Source organism: Chiroxiphia lanceolata, chromosome 1 (assembly GCF_009829145.1).
Source record: "Chiroxiphia lanceolata isolate bChiLan1 chromosome 1, bChiLan1.pri, whole genome shotgun sequence".
In the NCBI taxonomy this organism is placed as follows: domain Eukaryota; kingdom Metazoa; phylum Chordata; class Aves; order Passeriformes; family Pipridae; genus Chiroxiphia; species Chiroxiphia lanceolata.
In genome coordinates, this window is record NC_045637.1 from 21667538 (window position 1) to 21687862 (window position 20325).

Here is a 20325-nt window from a genome sequence, read left to right on the forward strand (position 1 = left end):
TTGCTCATAAATACATTTCTGGCCCAGAGACTTCATTCTGACAACAGTGTGAAAGTCCTGTTTAAATTATTTTGCAATTCTGCTTAAGTTATCCATATATCAGATCTCAGTTGTGACTGTCACTTGCATGACAAATTCTCAAGCAGATTTCTGTCAATAGAGAATGGCTTCCCACAAATCAGGTATAATGGTAAGCTTCCAGTAAAACTGATGTTGCCATTTGAAGCCAACATACTCCAGCTCCAAAACTTAAAACGCAAAGGCATTAGTCGTTAGTAAATCTGCTGTACAATGTGATATGTAGCAACTTGCCTTAAATGAAATATAATTAAGATGATTTGACAGAGCCTGTATCCAATAAATACTTCTCAATGGTTAATTTAAGGGAAACGAATTTCCAATTTTGTTGTCTGGGTACTTTTTCTTCTTCCTTTTTTTTTTTTTAGAGTCTTTTTCAAACAGCTATGACCACCTGGTTTACTATTACTTAGTAATAGATCCAATTTTTGGTTACAAGGAAAATTAAAAAACACAGTAATAGTTTGAGGTAGGGGAATCCACCACTGATAAAATCTCTTCAGATTTTATCTTCATTTTGAAGTAAAGTGGGAATTGGTCCATGCCAAATAACAGAAGCAATTTCTGGGTTACTCTGTTTGATTTTGTCTACAAAGCTATATCTAGAAGGGCTTTGGAGCTCCTGGTTTCAGCATACATTGCAGTTGCACTTTGATCCCATTTTGAAGCAAGACCAAGGGAATATAGCCCTTTGTACCTGCCTGGTTTCCACCAGAGGTACAAAAAATGTATCTCATTATTCCAGGTCCTCGACACAGTTGGGTGACTGGGATGGAGGGTGTGCTGCAACACCCAGCTACTGGTCAGCTGTACCTTGCAACATCCATTGCTTGCCTCATGCTTTCAACGTCAAAGTAGGATGGCAAAAAATCAGTGTAATCACAGTTCTCCAGACTGTCAAGACTGTGTAATCAACATGTAGATTAGGCTTGGTGATTTTTCAGAGTACATATATATATAGTGGTAGACATTGTCCAAAGTGTCAATTGATTCCCAAGAGTGAACTGTCATCAGAAAACTCAGAATAGAGCGTACTGTTCTTCTACAGCCTCCAAGCTAGTCAGTATTAATAATAATTCATATGCATTTGTTTTTGCTCTGCAGGTAATATTTTAACTCCAATATGGGAAAGCAAAACAGCAAGCTACGTCCTGAAGTCATGCAAGATTTGCTAGAAAGTACAGACTTTACAGAACATGAGATCCAGGAGTGGTACAAAGGCTTTTTGAGAGACTGTCCAAGTGGACATTTATCTATGGAGGAGTTTAAAAAAATATATGGAAACTTTTTCCCTTATGGGGACGCTTCTAAGTTTGCGGAACATGTATTCCGCACTTTTGACGCCAATGGAGACGGAACAATAGATTTCAGAGAATTCATCATAGCCTTGAGTGTAACTTCGAGAGGTAAACTGGAGCAGAAGCTGAAGTGGGCATTCAGTATGTACGACCTCGATGGGAATGGCTACATCAGTAAGTCAGAGATGCTGGAAATCGTGCAGGTATGTGCTGCTCAGAGGCACTCCTTGGCCTCCCTCCTTCCCAGCAAATTGGGAAGCAATGTTGCAATGAGACACAGAATTAAAAAATGGCAGCATTGGTTTATGATCTTGTATAGCTACTTGGATATAAAATGCTATTTCAATTGGCAAAGATTGTGTCACAATTCGAATTACAGCATTTGATATCCACTGCAAGTTTTTCCTGAGCAACAAGCTGCATAGGCATTTCTGTTGGGCTGGAGCACAGCAACTAACCTGCTGATAAATGTAATTCTCTCCTCTGGGAAATCACCATCAATTAATTATGATTAATTACAGTTGAACAAAGTAGGTATATTAGAACAACCAGGCAGCGTACTTTTAAGGAAGGCAGGCTTCCTCCACAATAAGAAACAAATGTCCTTTGATTTGTTACTGATGTTTACTTCATGTTATTATGAAGAACCAGCTCACATATTTTAAAGGTGTCTATCTACCTAATTCCAGTGAGGTCTCTGTACTCAGAATCATGCTAGCTGTCTCCATATTAAGTTGCCAGTATAGATAAATCTTATCTGGGTAGATGATGAATCCACACGCAGCCCCTTTGGTTGTGTTTTCTTGTGGTGTTAGTAGGAGTCCGACCTCACTTTGGCTTTCTCTAACATGTTTTTGCCCTTGAGGCACATCACTCTACTGAAACATTTTAAACATTTTTGATGTTGTTGTGTATTTACACAGCTTGAATCTGTATAATGCAGCACTGTCAAAAAAAAAAAAAAAGGCTGTTATCAAAATCCTTTCCGTGGAAATTTTGATGTGCTAACAATGTGCTGTATTATTCAGACTTATATTTGTGCTGGAAATCAAGGGAAAGGAATGCACACAAATTTCTGGCTGTGATGCCAAGCTGCATGTAGGGAGTCAGCCTAATACGTGGTACTCCTGTCTCCCAGGGCTCTTCTCACGTCCTCCAAAGAGTGGCCAATAGCAACACTTGTGCTGCTTCAGCAAGACCAGATACAAAGCTCAGCTGCAAATCTGGGGGTGCTGTGTTGTCTTTCACTTAGTCTGTTTGATGTTCCTGTGTCTGTGTTGAGGAGCAGAACTGAGACCCCCCTGTCTCTGTGCCATGACAAACCCTATGGAATATTTGCATTAGAAGATTCTCTGTTCCTTACAAATCTTCCTCTCCCCCAGGCAGGATAAACAGCCTGTCAATTATTGTTTTTCTAGCTGTATTTCTCCTTATGAGAAAACAAAAAGAATCCCAAAAAGAACTAACGTAGCACACAGCAAACACAAAGTGCCAAACCCAAGTGACCGCCTGCTCCTCAGGAGGAGGAGACACCCTGGGTGCTGCAGGACCCCTCCTGCTGTCAAGGAGCCCGGGAAGGCACTGAGCTGAGAGGCAACACAAACCCCCCAGGTCAGGGGATTTATGAACAGGGACAACAAGGCTACAAATTTGTTCGTGTCAAATTTAATGAAGACATCAGTGGCCGGATTTTCTGTAGTGAGCCAAACAAGAACAGGCAAAGCCGGCAGCTTTTTCCGGTTATCACAGATCTGCTTGCCAGGATGTTTAGAGGCTGAAATGCTCTGCCTTCTCTTCATATTCATGTCGGTACCAAATCATAACGGTGTCCTTTACAGCCATCAAACAAAATTGCAGCCTAGGGATCAGCGTAGGGCAACGTTCTATTGATGTGTGTATCCAACTTTGGCTGCGCACAGCCCTCAGCTTGGCACTCCAGACCTTCCACTGCACTTCTTGGGAGGTTTGGCTCTCTCCTCCTTTCAGATTGAACCTGAAACTCAACCACATGATGCTTTGTCTCATATAATGTCACCTCATTTTGAGGGATCACACAAAAAGCAGTTATGGAAGCGAATAGCCTAATAAGCCTGAGCAACAGTTATTTCTGTACCATGGAATATCAGCAGTTTTCCAGTCAGGAAAGCTGCCCTTTCTGTGATGGAGCTTCCCATGAGGCAGTGTGCTTGTAGATCTGATCCTGTTCTCTTCTTTCAGGTTTTTTTGGATGCACTGATCTCCCTGTATTGCACTGGTCACTCACAGCTCCTCCCAGTGGGGTGGGATTTGTTGTATAGTCTCTGGAACGGTGTTCAGCTGATATCTGAAACTGAAGTAGATTAACATATTTTCTTGCTTTGTTGAGAGGTTCCTTTGATGTAGAGTGATTAGATACAAAAAGCCAACAAACAACTATCACTTTCATTTATGAAAGATGATTATTTTTTAATATGGAATGACAGGATTGTGTATCACATGTCTTCCTGGGGGCCTTCAGCTGTCACAATCTGATAGTGAAAACCAGAACTCTATTGTAACTCTGATATATGTCTCAAAGGACCCTATTACAAATCCCTTATCTGGCATAAATTTGCATATCGATAGAGCAGGATTATGTTTTCATTGGATTTTTGCATAAGACATTACACCAAAATGAATGTTAAAAAAACCACCATCATTCTAAAAGTCTTAGTTTCACAGAAAAATACTGTCCTTGTTACTGTGGGATTACTGTATCTTAAATAATATAGGGGCAAGGCACACTTTCCTTCTTTTTCAGTCTGCTTTTCTTTGTGCTTTGAAAGCCCTCTCTCAGTGATTTTCACTGTTATGCTGAAGGTTCTTTGCATTTCCCTTCCATTGCTCTGGCCTAATCTAATGCAATGCAGGCATTGCACTCTTGCTCAGTGTTGCAATAAGGAGCTTGAGGTAACAGTGGTAGCAGCAGCAGCAGCACTGAAACAGCAGAACTACTGGTTAAGATGCCCCACAGGAGGTGGTGAATGGTCCATAACAGCTCTTTGAAGCCTGTTTTCTTTGCAAAGTGATGTGCTGCATAGCAAAGCACCTGCATTCCTTTAAACTCCATTTACCATAGTGCTGTTAACCATGTAGGCATAGCCCAGTGCTGACTCACCACACCTGCCCAGGAGCATCCCTCCAAAAAGCCCTGCCTAGAGATCCATGAGAAGCCAACTGCACAATCTGGAGGTTTATATAACTTGAAGGACTTTAGTGGTGGGTTGATGGTGGTAGAGCCTAAAGAAAGAAGGTCCATGGGATACTGATACACTTACCAGGCACAGCATATCTGCAAAGTACTGTGGGAAGATGCTTCATAGCCTGCCCTCTTGACAGACCTTGCCACAGTTCCTCTTAAATTCATGTCTCAGGCTTTTCATGTCTCCCATATGTTTACCTATAATCTAAATAGCCCAGTCTACTCAAAAATAGCTGCAAACCAGCTAGAAGATTTGTGTTCGTTCCCCTTGCTGAAACAGGACATATTTGGCTACAGTCTCTTAAAATAAGAGTTCAAATAAGAGATGGAAACCTTTTTCTAAGGATACATTTTTTCACTGTATGGAGTCAAAAGCCATCTTAAGAATACTGAGCAGAGAGACAAGAATAACACTTTCAGTTTAATGAAAACAGAGCACACACGTTTCACTTGCTAGGCTAGCTTATTTGCAAGCCAGGAAGAAACAGAAGCTGGTATGGGAAGAAGCAGAAGCTTATATGGCTCTGTAAAGACAGTGTCAAAAATCCCCATGAGATTGAGAGGAAAGCAATTTTTTTCAGGCTGATTATTCACCTCATGAGACTTTTAGCTGTCAAAATTTATTTCAACAGAGTAAAAAGGATTGACTGAAAATTTGTATTGTCATTACTGCCATCACCGTAAGGAGGTTTTTGACAGTTTGCCAAGTACACAGGGAAATGCAGCACTCACCAAGGCTCCTGGCCAGCGACTGGGAGCAAAACTGGTGTGTATAGGCAAAGGGGATGAGATTTGCCCTAAATCACCCACTGCTGCTCATCCACATGCAGCTGGAAAATCAAAGGGGAGAGTTCAGCAGGGCAGCAGATGAAGCTGGAACCTGTGCTTGCTCCAGTGATGTACACAGGGTTCTGGAGGCACAACTTCTTGGTGGCATTCAGGGGTGCCAGGGAGCTGTAAGGAGCGCTCCTGACAGAAGTTCACCTGAGAAAGCTGCCCTGACTCAGGAGGCTGCTGATATACAGCAACCTCCAAACTTTTTCCTGTTGAGTGCCACTGGTGGTTTTCAGCCCAGGTGCTGGGAAGCTGAGGAGTCACATTCCATGTGGGATGGAGTTCCTGCAGCCTTTCAGTCCCAGGTCCCAGCTCAGGGTTAGTACAGCCCAACTCCACGTAATTATTGCATGAAACCTACTTCCTTTCAGAGCTTGCTCTTTCAAACATAAAATAAAAAGCTCTGTGTAGCTGCACTGAATTAATATGGGGCAAGTCTCAAGATTCCTAATCAGCTTTAACTGGCTTTTATTTTGGGAAAACTTCCCACTAAAGTTCTGAGTAAGGACATAAGAATTTGTCCAGAGTAACCATTTTCAGCATGAAAGGAACGCTTACTATGTTATTCCCATCTGGCTTTCCTAGAATATCTCATCTGTTATTCCCTTCACACGCCTCTGTGAAAAGGACCCTGTAGGATGAAGTCATCCTGAAGCACTTTTTTTTGTCCTAAAAATCTGCATATTCTTACTATGGTTACTTTGATCAGGGTAAACACCCCTGCAGTCCCAGGCTGGCGCATTCCTCCCACACTTACAATACAGATTCTCTGCTTTGCCATGCTCTCACCCAGAGTGAGAGAATGACCCCTCCACCTCTCTTCCTACCCCAGACAAAAGCCAGACCGCTTCAGATGCTTAAACACTGGCAGATTTATAAGCCTCATCTCTGCTCTGACCTTGCAAGCCTTGCATGCTGATGAGGATGAGGAAGGTGTAAATTCTCAATGTCCACCCTCTCCTTTTTTTTCTTCCCCTGTTGCCTCCTTCCCCCAGCTCCCTCATCCCTATGTTTATGTGCTTGCATGTTCGCCATTTCTTCTGTTCTCCTGGTATCAGAGTATCTTGGTTGTGTGGACAGCATCCCTGCCTGTTCTGAGGCTCTGCCCAATACTCTGGAACCCTAATTCCCTTGGGAGTCTTTGGGCACTCCTGCCATGCAAATCATGATGATGACGATTAAAAGGGTGTCCACCACACTTCCATTCAACCAGCAGCTGTTCATGCTGAAATGTTCACCTCTATTCCTCTGTTTGAGTCCTGTGTTACAGACTAACCAGAGAGCAGACCTGAAAATCCACAGCCACAGTCTTGGTGGCATAACGGGAGGAGCAGATGTTTGATTATACTGAGCATAAGTGAGGGATAATTAATTAAAAAGACAAATGCTTTTCTTAGGGCGTAAGTCTTGAAATTATTTACGGGCCAGGAGATGTGAAAGGTGAGCTGTTGGCAGAGGAGAAGCCAGCAAGAATGCCAAGGAAGTGAGTGCTACCTAGTCTGAGTGTAAAATGTCTGTGCTGCTTAGCAGTATCCTCCATCTCTGCTATTACATTCCTGGAGCCAATCCTTGGGGATCCTGGGCCAGATGATGTGAGCTGCTAGGCAGAGTGCCTTCACAAAGGGGAAAAGGGGAGAGGGGTGACCCAGTGAGCAATCTGAGGCTTGCGCCAAGGACCTCCCTCCCAGAGCAGAAGGAAGGAGATAACAAATAACTAAAGCAATCACATCTTCACCAACTTATTAACTGACCACTGGAGAAAGCATATTGGGTGAAAACAAGCATTTGACTCTGTGGGCAAAAGTGATCCACATCTACAAGGCTGCAGGGCAAGGCGATGCCTGGTGCAGCACCAGTGAGCTGCAATGGGAAGCAGAAGGAGCTGGTTAGACAGGGGCAATGCTGCCTTGGGCTGAGATGTGCTGCCACTCCAGAAGGCCAGGAGGATCACCCAAGGCCACCACCCTGAAGTGTCTGGATGCTGCTGTTCTCCTAGTTGCAGCACTGCAAAGATACCTGACACAAAACCCACTTGTTTATTGGTGCTGTGTGCTCATGTTTGCAGACAAGGTTTGGATAAGCACTTCAGAGACAAATCTTCATCCTTGTTTTAAAATTAAATTGCCTCTCTTTCAGGGGAGCTAGTACCAAACATGACTAATGGATTTGTCTGTGCAGAGAATAGCTATGGGTAGTTCCAGTGCTCTGTGAGACCAGAATGAATTGTGAGTGGGATTTTGAGTTGTGTATGCACACCAACCCCCAAGGAAAAGGCCAGCTCCTTGATGGTCCAGTCTTTGTTATCTGTGAGACACAACAAATGCAGAGAGTGAATCACTGACCTCTCTGCCACAGGACAGGATGCTGACCAGGGAGGGAGAGAAAGGAGATGGGGGAGAAGCAAAGGCAGGGTGAGAAGACTGGTGTAGTGAGGATGGAACCTGGGAGGACAAAGCACAGAGACACACCACAGCACGGAACAAGACCTTGGTGGTCTTACCATTCCCCCAGGCTCTGAGAGCTGCCAATGCCTAACATGCTGCACAAATGATAAATTCATCCAAAGACTGTCTTAATATGGAAAAATGTAACCTCAGTCCAAACCCAGATGGTGTTCAACTGTGACTAAATGAAGAAACACACTGTTTCATAAATATGTCCCACTGAAGAGGGAAGCTGCATGTACTGGTGCCACCCAACGCCCTCCAGCATCCCAGAGCAGGTTCCAGCTGATGTTCCCAGGATATTTTCTGCCTGCATCTGTAATCATATCCTTGCACTGAGATAATGTGTTTCTTACCAGCTCTTTGCTCCTGTCTATCACACAGGCAATCTATAAGATGGTTTCGTCTGTAATGAAGATGCCAGAAGATGAGTCAACACCAGAGAAGAGGACAGAGAAGATCTTCCGTCAGATGGACACCAACCGTGATGGTAGGCACCCTTCTGGTGGGGTGGGTGGGGTGTCCCGCCCACACGGGACGACCCCGCAAAGCCACCACCATAGAAGGCCAGCAGAGTGCAGCCAGGCAGGACTTTGCCTTGCAGGGTTGCTTTCCCAGAGATTTTCCTTGGGCTCCTTCAGCGTCCTTACACCATGTTTGTCCAGAGGTTTGTCAGGTGTACTGTGACCCATGGCATGAGCTAAGTAAACATGTTTCTTTTCTAGGAAAGCTCTCTCTGGAAGAGTTCATCCGAGGCGCCAAGAGTGATCCATCCATAGTCCGTCTCCTGCAGTGTGATCCCAGCAGCGCCGGCCAGTTCTGAACCTATTCTTTGGATGAATTATGTATCTGCTTTTTTTTTTCCTTGCCAAACAACATTCATGGTAGTGTTGCCTCTGTATGGCCAATTATGCCTTTATTTGTGGCATCTTATAGCTTCTTTTGTTGTGGATTAATTATAAGAATGCTGAATTGCTCTTATCAATTTGTCCAGGGCACGGGCAGTACTGTTTTAAACAGATATTGTGGTGTTATCATTGTTTTAAAATTTTCATTTTGGTTTTTTTGTTTGTTTGTGTTAACGTATCTGTTTTGGAAAGTATGCGTTGAGGAAGAGTAAACCAACAACAAAACCCTTGGCAGCAAGACACGCTGACAGATTTTAGATTGCTGCTTTAGTTGTTAAGTATTCACCTGCAGGACCTGAAAAGTGTTGTAGAGGCTGAACCAAAGGTGTTGTGACAGGTGGGGTAGGATTCAGCTAGAACTTATCCAGGAGGCACCAGTTAACGTCAAAGACAGGGCTGAGAAAAAGTACAAAAGTGCAAAACGTATGGGGTATGTTGTCCACTCCTATACCTCCTTGTTTCAATGCTGTGAACATTTTCCAGGTTGTGAAGGAGAAGGGACAAAACAAAGGTTGACATTTTTTTACTAGGTTTACAGTGGTTGAATTCACATGGCTTTATCTGAAAATTCAGCAATTTGCAATCCTGATCTCCAAATCCACAACTGACAATACCTCTTGCCGTTTAGGATCAGCAAAGGCAGACACAGATATGAAAAACTGGGTCTTGACAATGAATTTAAGGGAGATACATGTTGAATGTGAAATTTTTAGGTTAGTAATAAAGCAGTTGCTACTAAGGAGAGTGGGCATTCATGTGAGGAACTCACGGACACCTGCAAGCATCTCCAGCTGAGGCACATCTGCTATTCTGAATGCTCTTGCATAGGAGAAATTTTTGGAGGTGTTTTTGTCTCTCTCCACATAGCTAACAGAGTTTCTGGGCCTGCTCTTAGGGGGAGGCTCTCATCAAAACTTGTTTTAAACATAAAATTGTAGCATTTATATTTCATTTATTTTAGTAAAGTTCAAAAAATCTGTACTGAAATGAGGAAATGGTACGCTTTATGATATATTTATATATATAAAAATTAAAACAAAAAAAGATCAGCTCTTGAGAGAAATGTTGAATGTTTATCTTTTCGCCTAGATGCAGGAGTTCTGAAATTTGCTGCTGAAAAACTTTATCCTTTGGTCAAAGTTGCTGTATGCAAGGCTAGTACACGTATGTGGGATTTCTTAGGGACTTTACAAGCACTGTTGCAACGGGAAGCATTATGCTGAGTAAATTGGCATTAACCAATCATTGGCTAAAGTCTGCTCTGTGATCCTGTTGGAGAGGTATCAATGCAGGCAGCACACAGTGTTGGGAATTCATGAGCTTCTTAGAGTAACCTTTGTCTGACAGGAAGGGTTGGCATTTTGTCAAGTGACCTTGTAGTTGCTAATCCCCAGTAGCCTTAATTTAAAATAAACTAAGTGAAATAAGTCTGCTTTACAGATGATGATTAGCTAAGTACTAATTAGAAGTCATGAATAAGTAGTTATGAATAATTTTATGTGGAACACTAGCAAGCATGTACAATAACTGACAGAAACAATCCTAGACTTGATTTTTTCATACCTTTGCTTTGCCAGGTGTGAAGTGCAAAGCATGTTAAAAGACAATAAAAATAAATTGAAAATAACATTGTTAATTGGTTGTACTAAAATTATTATGAGTGGCTAATTACACTCAATAAATGTATTCAAGAACACACCTTTATCTCAAACAATCACAGAAATCTGGTTGATGATATATTCCCCTCACGTTAATCAAAATACTGAACAGAGATGAGTGGGGGAAAACGAGAAAGCAAAAGAGGCCCAAACACAGATGCAAACAGATTTTAATACCCAGTGCTTTCAGCTGTTATGAGCATCAGTGACAAGTTTTGCACCAATTCTTATGGCTGATGGAAATGTTCCCTATCTCTTTCTCCCAAAACTTCATTAGACATCCTGTGCACAAATCTAACTCTTCAAAGGAGAGCCTATGCCTACTTTCTTCAAGGTAATTTTCTACTTTATCTGGAGAGGCCCTCTCTCCCGTATCCATCACCTCATGGATAGTAAAAGTTATGTTCCCCCTTGAGTGCTTTGAGGGTTGTTTTTCAGCAGGAGAAACTTGGACAGACTGCTGGGGATTGCTGCAAGAAGGTCAGTGGGCATGCACTGATCAACACCCCCCTCTTCCAGACGAGAATGGCGAGTCCCGCCACCTCAGCTGCTCCTGGGGCGCTCCATCACCACTCCAGTGTGGGCAGCAGGACAAGGTGACGCCAGAGGATCCCTGCTGAACTTCTAACCTCCCGGCTCAGTGCAGCCACCCACGTCCAAAGCAGCCCAGACCTATGGAAGCTGGCATTTACTGAAGGTGAACTCGGATACCTTCTATGGTTCCATCTTCTTCTTAATGCTGTAAAAGCAGTTGCATGTGACTGAAACTTTTAAAACATTGCCTTTCATTTAAGCGAAGGTATTCCACCTCTTTTTCATTTTACAGGATATTTCCAGGCCAGAACCTAATCTCTCAGTTTGTTTTTGCTCAGAAGTTTTGGAGTTCTGGGGCCAGGATCATTTCATATGTTACTACCGTACAACATGTGTTTGAAAATACGACCTGCGCTATGACCCCAGGCCAGTGGAGATGTGATTCTTCCCACAGTTCACAAAATTTGAAACTATAAAAATTAGGCTACAGCTGCAGAGAACATAGCTGGAGATAAGAGTATTGTATAAATATTTGCAGAGTGAACTAAGGTTATTCTTTTACCTGACTACCACTGGTTGGTATTGTTTTAAATTATTAACTATCTCTTCCTTTCTCTGCTTCTGCATGTACTTAAAGAGTGATAGCTGGAACTGTGATAGGAGCATCCACAGACCTCAAATCAGCAGGACTGCAGTGGTATGCTGTGCCTCAGACTGGAAATTTCTGCTTTGCTACCATTTGCATTTGCAATCATAACTGCCTTCATAAAGCTTTTGAAGGCAAAGTGGCATATGCTGCATAAAATAGCACAGCAAGTCAGACACTTTCAACTGATCCTTTAGCACTGTCTTCATATAGGAAGGATGGCAGATAGCACATAGTGTTTCATATCACCTCTCTATTTTGTGAGTGCATTCTCTAGTTTTAGTTGCACGTGCAAGAGGCAACCTTCACTCACATGTTGTCCAAAAGAATTAACAAGTACATCCCACAGGTAGACTGAACCCATGGAAAATGCCAGTCCCATTTATCCAACATTCCCAGTTAGCTTGCCAAACTCTGTGCCAGAAGATACGAAGTGAGGACTATGGCTTGTGAATTTTGCCGCAGACTGTCTTTGTTTTAGGATGCTTTGGGAAGGGAAAAGGGTTGGTTCACCCTTGTGAAACCAACACACGTGTTTCTGTGAGCACTTACAGTTTGAGAGGGACTGAAGAAATATTTTTGTTTCAACATTATTTGAAGCCCTGTCAGTCCACAGCCATGTATGTTCCTGAGGTACTCAGATCTGTGCTGTTCCTCTTGCTGTTCTTAGAAGCTTGTAGGATTTTTCTTATTGCTGGAGCATTTTGTCCTTTGTTGTTCTGTGCTATAAGACCTCCACATTTTTTGCTGCTTAAAACAGTAAGCCAGAAGTGTGTAAATTCTGTAACTGGATGAGGTCTCTGTGCAGCAGTATGGCACACCAGCATAAGAGGTGGTCACACACGATTTGAACACTCCCCTTGGGGGCTGAGCCCCAGGACTTTTCAGCATGTGCTCTCTTCACTGATGGCAAAAGTGCAATAATGCGGCTTAGCTTAATTTTCTTTCACTGCAGACCAGGTTAAGTCACATTACCTTTCATTTGCTGTGGGCAGAACCTCATCTCAGCTGACTCATGGAAACTTGGTGAACTGTGGTAACTTGATGTTAAGCTCTAATCTGCAGATTAAACCGAGATGAGAAGATGGCCTTGGCCATACATCTCAGTACATGTGAACTAGGGAACACAGTGACAACTGGCAGGTCCCTAGAGGCACGTGGCAGTGAGAAGGGAATCTCCTGCCTCTGAACAAATGCCCTGAGCTGAGGTGCCTCCTTCTTTTAAAACTCTCTTTTTTCTCTTAGCACCACTGGTGAAGATGCAACATGATAGCAATATAGCATGTCAGGATCAAGGAAGCATCCTTCAAAAGAGTTTCCTTTTGAAGCTTAGTGTACAAGTGCCAAGTGAAACGATCAGAGGGGAGGAAGGCTGGACAAATCTTCCTGAACACCCACTACACCAGCACCTCCTTTTGTCTCTCTCATGGTGCTCCCTGTTTCCTGGCAAGGCGCTTGGTGCAAGACCGGTGGAGAAGAATATTTCACCTGCCCTTCACACAAGCATTTGGATGCATTCTTTGCTCTGTGTCTTACTGAGCAGGATCTCATGTAGTAGTCTTAAAGTGGGGGAAGTTTGTTTCATTGGTATCACAGGCAGAACTTGTGCTTCAAAATTTGGAGAAACTTAGTAAACACCAGACAGCTGAGCATTGCTCAGGGCTGCATGCAGAATTTTCCACTGACTGTGCAGTAGGCAGATAAGATGCAAGGCAGTGATACATCAAACTCGTGGTGTGATGTGCTCTGAGATAGGGCTAGATCAGAAATAGCACCTTCTATCTGAGCAGCTCTGTTGCTGCTTATTCCATCATAGGTACTGACGCTCTAAAATACCTCCAGCGTGAACATGCATCTGCAGGAGTAGAATAACTCTGCTTTTCCTTACATACAAGCAGCAGAGCTGTTCATTATGCCCTGGCAGGAGCTGAACAAACAGCTCCTAGGATGAACATAGGGCTTTCCCTAAGTGTAACTGAGGGCAAAACATTGCCTGCAGGAGTTTCCTTCCCAGTCATGATAGAAAAGAATAGAATGCTCTGATTGACTCTCAAAGCCCAGGTGTTATTTTGCAGGCTGGGGAAGGTGGGAGAACAGCTGTGTTTTAAGCACAGGGGGGAAAAAGCAGTAGGGATTGTAAACTGTCATGGAGAGCAGTGACACTAGAAACCAGGACCAGCACTGAGGGGCTGCAGAGGCTGTTAGGTGCCTGTGGCCTTCAGAGCAGTAGAACAATCAGTTGGATGTAAAGTCAATCTCCTTGCCCCTTGCAGAAACAATCCCTGTCTACTATGGGAATCTCAGTCAGCAGCACCCCTTATTCCAGCCTGGCGTTTGCTGCTGTTTCTTCCAATCATCCATACTGAGAAGTTGTTTCAGGGATGAGGATTTTCCATTTCTTAACAAGTAACAGCTGGAAAGGCCAGGTGTGAGGGGCTTCTTGCCACATACAGGTTTGATTTCCTTATTCCTCCCACAGGTCATGTTATTTTTATGTATAGTTGGAATTAAGCTATCATATGTAAAATGCTGATTAATGCACAATAAGCAAGACAAAAAAAAAAGCTTGGGTTATAGTGAACAATGCAAAAAGACTACATAAAAGGCTACAAAAAGACTACAAAAACTATAAAAGACATCACTGCCTTTAGCCCTGTGTTTGAATTTGCAAGGTGAAATCCTCTTGGCAGTAGTCAGCACAGAATAGCTCCTCTGCACCAGCCCAACCCATGGGCCTTCCTGGGCTGCTTCATCCCCATGTCACCTTCTGCTCAGAATGGGGACTCTGGGTCCTGCCACAGAGATGGTCATCGGAGCTTGTTAGACCTGCTGAGGGCTTCCTAGATTTCGAAGCACACAACAGCCATCTTCTCCCTAGTGTTCACTTACTGTGCAGCTGAGACATGTTTTAGATCTCCTCTTGCTCTGACCTTATACCAAAGATGTTCTCACCTTCCCAGGGCATGCACTCAGGGTGTCTGGCTCTCCGAGTTTTTGCACCCACCTCCCAGTTGCCATCCTTAGCATCTGTATGAACAAATACCAGCCCTCGACATCTGGAGGAGCCAAGTTTGATGCACTTAGAAGGAACAGCTTCTGATTTGGTTTCCAGCCTTTGAACCACCTGTGTGTACCTTGCCAACTATGCTATTTGCTTCCCATTATTAAATAACAGCAGTATTAAACATTTCAAGGGCACACTGGAACAACATGTTTTTCGTTATCATGTATGTGTTTGTTGAGGCACAGCAGACTGAACCTGACTGGTGCTCATTCTCTGCTCCCATGGTTTCTTCCAGGCTGGAGCAGCATTCTCCTATGCATCACCATTCAATGTGTAGTGCCCCAATCCTTCCTGGAGCTCCCAGATGCTGTGGACCAAGAGATAATTCTGGCATAGTAATATCATCCAGAAACTCTTCCTGCCATCTGTCAAAAACATGTGTTGAGGGTGTGACCTCTGGGTTTCTCCTCCCTGGGGACAGGGGTTTCAGGGTTGGCCTCGTGTTTCCCCACCAAACAGGATGATGGGATGATGGTGATTAGTAAACCCACCTGAGAAAATCCTCTTAGATTCTAAACTTCATTTGCGCTGCTCATTGGCTGCACTCAGAGGGAAGATTAATGAGTCCAATGTGGTTGTTTGGGGGAGAACTTGCAGCTCCTTGCCACCATCACTTTTTTATTTCCTGTCATTATCTTGTTCCCATTTCCAGGGCAACCAAATTTTTTTTTATTAGTATCTGTAAGAAAAAGAAAAAACAAAACCAGGGTTTTAATCTGATAAGGATCTAAGGAACATTACTGAAGACATCGTGCTCCATGTTAGTCATACAAATACTCTACAAGATCATATTTCTTTGGTATTTTGTGCTTAATTTTCTTATTTGCATTTGAGGTGTGTTTGTGATATATTTCATTATCTTGGATCCTCTTATATTTAGCCCCACTGGTCCTTCAGCTCTTATACAAAAGTCCCAATGATTCCAAGAGCAGGGCTGTCTGAGCTATTACTACCAAGGTGGGCTCACGGTGCGTGGTAAAAGTGAAGTGCTTAATTACATTAGGGGTTATTTTTGTCTGCACACTTGTTGCAAGGAAACAGAGCTGCATGTCAATGTGTTTATCTCTTCCAATTGCTCACTTCAATTCCATCCAAGCAGTTTTGTAGTTAATATTTGTATATTCAGCTCTATTTCACACTTGAACCCAAAGTGACCAATATTTTCCTCTTCTGACGGAAGTACTTCATATCTTTTGATTTTTAAATATTGACGAGTGAATGACGTGAAGGATGCAAAAGTAGATAGTTACACATTTGTGTTCTGGCTTTGGCTGTGGTAGAGTTAGTTTTCCTCACAGTAGCTAGAATGGGGCTAAGTTTTGGATTTGTGCAAGAAACAGTGTTAATAACAGAGGGATGTTTTCTTTCCAGTGGAGCAGTGTCAAGGACTTTTGTGCTTCTCACCCCACTCCATCAGCGAGGGGGCTGGGGATGCACAAGGAGGTGGGAGGGAACTCAGCTGGGACAGCTGACCCCAAATGACCCAGGGATATCCCAGACCATATGGTGTCTCAGTGAGTAAGCAAAGATGTGAGGGGGAAGAAGGAGGAAAAGAGGGACATTCAGAGTGATGGCATTTGTCTTTCCAAGTCACCATTAGGCATGATGGAGCCCTGCTTTCCTGGGAATGGCTGAACACCTTCGCCCATGGGAACTGGGGAGTGAATACCTTGTTTTACTTTGTTTGTGCATAGGGCTTTTGCTTTCCCTATTAAACCGTCTTTAAACTGAGAAAACCCGTGAGTTTTCTCACTTTTACCCTTCCAACTCTCTTCCCCATCCCACTGGGAGGGAGGGAGTGGCTCTGTGGGACTTAGTTGCCAGCTGGAGTTAAACCACAACAATTTGTTTAAATTTGGGCAGGTACTTTTGATGCTGTAGAAACTAATAAATTGAGATAAACCACAGCCAAAAGCTGAATGGATCAAAGTGTACAGTTCCTATTTAAATCCATGACTATTCCACAGGGAGAGCTTTCTCATCTCTGTTCCCTCAGGCTGTTGCCTCATTGCAGCATAGAGATACCAAATGAAACTTTAAATAATCTACCATGGGCAGACTAACTGCAGCAGCATGGAGTTCAGCATATCCTGTGTCTTGGCAAAATTAGATACCTCTCTAGATGAATGCTTTGTAAGCAAACCTACATATCTTAAGGAAGACTTCTACCACTCAGAAAGGAGAGGGACAACTATGAATTAAATTAATTTGGTCTGCATATTTTTCTTATGGCTGTCTAGAATTGCTAGTGTCCTGAGTGTAGTTGCCTATAGGTATTGTGATGTGTTAATTTTCCCCCCTGGTTCTGTTGTAAGCTTATCTGATGGTATTCCAAGTCTCCAGCTAGTTCCTTGCCAGGCAAAGCCCATGAAAGGACGTGCAGAGGTGAGCAGCCTTCAGGCATATCGGGGGCAGCTTCTGGGGATATGGCCCTGTGCTGCTGTGTGCTTTGGGATTCTGTGCCTGCAGAGCAACATGTTAAACCTACCTGGTAAAATGGAAGTAGATGATCAGGCCACTGAAGGAGATGCAGAATTTGGTGGAGGGTTGTGTATGTTTTGTGCCCCCCAGCACGTGCACGGTTCCCCCTGCTATTAGCTTCCAGTTAGGATCTTTCTTGAACCCTTAGCGTTAAAGTTTTCTTATGCTGATAATGTATTTGTATTATGCAACGTACTCAGAAAACAGAAGATTATCTCCCTATGACTGTCCTCTCCTCTCAAGAAGCTGTTATCTTCTGTACATATGATATGCAGAATGTATGGGAGTCTTACCAGCGTTGGTTTGCATTTTTAAGACTGTACTAATTAATGTGTGATGCTATTGTGTTTTTGTAGTGGTATCTTTGATGTAGGATGTAAAAACTATTTAAATTTTTTGTTTGTTTGTTTATTGTTCAGCTTTTAGAGATAGCACCAACGACTGCATGTTCACTAGAATCAGCCTTTTTCAAGGGCCATCATAGCTGCACGCAGGCACCGGGGTTTCACCCGGCGCGTAGCACCTGTGCTCTTCTTTTAATAGGGGTCAGTTTTGAGTGGAAACTAATTCTTCCTGAGAAGTCTAGTTTTCTGTCTTACACTCTCTCAAATTCAAGCTTCCTCCTCCCATGCTGTGTGCCAGCCCTGGCCCCAGGAGGAGACCTGGGAGGAATGTCTCCTGACCAGGGCACCCCGCTGGCATCAGGCTCCCTCCCCCCTCAGCTCATGCACACGCACATCCGGTTTTCCTTGGAATTGCTGGCTATACCAGGACAAAACCCATGGGCTCACATTATGAGACCATTTGTGCAAGTGACTTTAAAATTAGTTAACTAAAATTTGGGGAAATCAAGCAATTAAGGAAAAGAAGAGCCTGAACAGCAATTTTAAGGTCAGAATCTTATTGGGGTGCTTAATATAACAGGAATTTGGGGTTAGTCCCTAAAAGACAGGACCCCTTGGGGGGCTTAGGTCTATATTTCTTGTCAGGTTTGGAGAAGGAAATGGGGCTTGAATCCAGCCTTTCTGGCAGGGCTGATCTACTAGATGGACTGAGTCTGAGAGACACTTCTCCAGATTGTGTCCTGGGCCAAAAGTCAAGACATGCTGCAGCTTAGGAGTTATTTTTCTATTAGTTTTTTTCTTTTTAATGGAGAAAGCAATTCAAACTGCACCTGGCAAAATGACTGACTTCAAAAGCATGTTTTTCCTTGTTATATAGACACTCACAAAACAGCATTGTGTGGTTAAAAAGGCGCATTTGTGATAGTTTCTTTTTCAGTGCCAAAATATATAAGCAGTATTGTTTGAAGGGAAATAAGAATTTTTTTACTGTATTGTTATTACTGTTGAACAAATATATTGTTTTTAAATGTTAGATTTTGAAGACTTTTGTATTGTAAACTGTTTTGTGACACGGTGCTTTTTCATACTGGAATTACTGATTGCACCTAAATATGAATTATTGTTTTCTTATATAAATATGTAACCTTGAACAATCTTGATGAAAACCAATGTATGGTGGATACTGACAGTTCAAACAAATTGACCTACTGAAATCCCCTAAATGTTCTTTCCTACTAATAAACATTCTGCTGCAGCTAGCTATGGTATGCCACGCTCTGTTACTGCCTTCATGCTGGAGCCTTAAAGTCTCACGTAGCCCTATGGTCTGCTGAGAAAACCTCAGAGAAGCCTTTGCCTGCTGTCTTCACAGCTCCTGTTCCACTCACTGCCATGGGCAAAGGGTCAGCAGCTGTGAAAGCCAATTTGGAGGGCTTAGCCAGGGCTTAGGCGGTGCATGGGCACTGTGCCGGCACGTTGCAGCCGGCTGGGCTGTTCACTGCTAACACAGTTTTTCCTCCAGCAGCTAAAGCCAGCAGCTGGGCACAGAGTAGGGTAGCACGGAGTGGATTACAAAAGCAAAGGAAGGACAGCATAAGGCTGAGAGCTCTGGTCCTCTGGAGCTGGAAAGACCAGCTTAGCTAACTGACAGCAACTTTCCCTGCCACAGATAAATCCCTCTCCAGGTTTAGGGTGGGTTTTTTTACCCTAAGGACTAGCACACCATCGGGGGGCAGGATGTGGCAAGGGAGCACGGGCTGGCAGGGTGGTAGCTGTGGTTAGTCACTCTGAGATGTGGCTCATGAGGCAGCAGCAGAGTTTGTCACAGCAGGGACTCTTGCCAGCCTCAGACAGGCTCTGGAGGGGGCTGGCTCTTGTGCATGCTTCTTAAACTCCACAAACTTTTACCTAGGCTAAATTTGGAGCTGGGATTAGCACCAGAGTGCTAAAAGTAGTTTAAATCCCACGGGAAGGTAACAGAAACCAGTGCCTATTTCCTCTTGAGATTAAAAAAATCCTATTTGTGGAACTGTACATTAATATAAGCTTGAGACAGGCTGGAGCCTGGAAGGAGCATCAGTTATACCCCCTGTGCTCAGTGCAACTTCAAACCACCTTTATTGCACAAACTTCCAGTGTGCCAAACTCCCTGTGATATACGTTCTCCTCACTCTCCAATTAGGGCCCTAATACAATTTAACATAAAAAGGCTGGGGTGTATGGAAGTATTTATTTGCTCAGGGATGCTAAAATCCTCCACTTTACCACCTTTGCTGGCCTGTGCATCTCACTGTGCAAAGCCTAAGGCGTCTGTCCCAGGACAGAGCCTGGCTCTCGGTCATGGCCACCACTGGGCACTGGAGCATGTTGCACCCCCATAGTCCGGGACTGAACCTCCAAGTGCCTCAGGGAGGAGAGAATCTGAGACCCTGTGTCTCATCAGCTTGTTAGCCCTGGATCTGGCCCCATCTGGAAAATAGCATGCTCCGGATCCTATCGCTGTTTTCGGCAGCTCGAATTGAGCCAAGAGATAGGGAAGGTGCCAAAAACCACAGCTTTGCTGCTGCAGTGGGTCCCCTAAAGTTTCAATCAGGAGTCAGAGGAGGGGTGTTTTGCTCCCCAATCCTAGGAGAGGGTCAGTTCTTCCTAAAGACCTTGTGAGTCACCCTGCTAAACCCTGCCTCAGCCATGCCAGAAACAATCGGGCCTTTGAGCATGCAGTGGGTGCAGCAGTTCCCGTCAGCTGACACTCCTCCATGGCCTCACAGATGCAGTACTGCCAACCACTCAGCTTCAAAGCATTCACATTTTAAGAG

General features: G+C 43.7%; 1 protein-coding gene across 2 annotated transcripts in view; it reads left to right on the forward strand.

The window, feature by feature from the left end:
- NCALD (neurocalcin delta) overlaps positions 1-18768 on the forward strand; it is a 58343-nt gene extending 39575 nt beyond the window's left edge. Inside the window, exons 2-5 of one of the 2 annotated variants that reach the window (XR_004357087.1) lie at positions 1183-1579; positions 8259-8364; positions 8600-10774; positions 10879-18768. Coding sequence is in view for 1 of the 2 variants with exons in the window: in XM_032687812.1 (XP_032543703.1) it covers positions 1202-1579; positions 8259-8364; positions 8600-8697 (582 nt within the window). In the remaining variant the exon portion in view is untranslated. Of the gene's footprint in view, positions 1-1182; positions 1580-8258; positions 8365-8599 lie in introns of both variants that reach the window. The other variant, XM_032687812.1, reaches the window with a different exon arrangement.
- The last annotated feature ends 1557 nt before the right edge of the window (positions 18769-20325 follow it).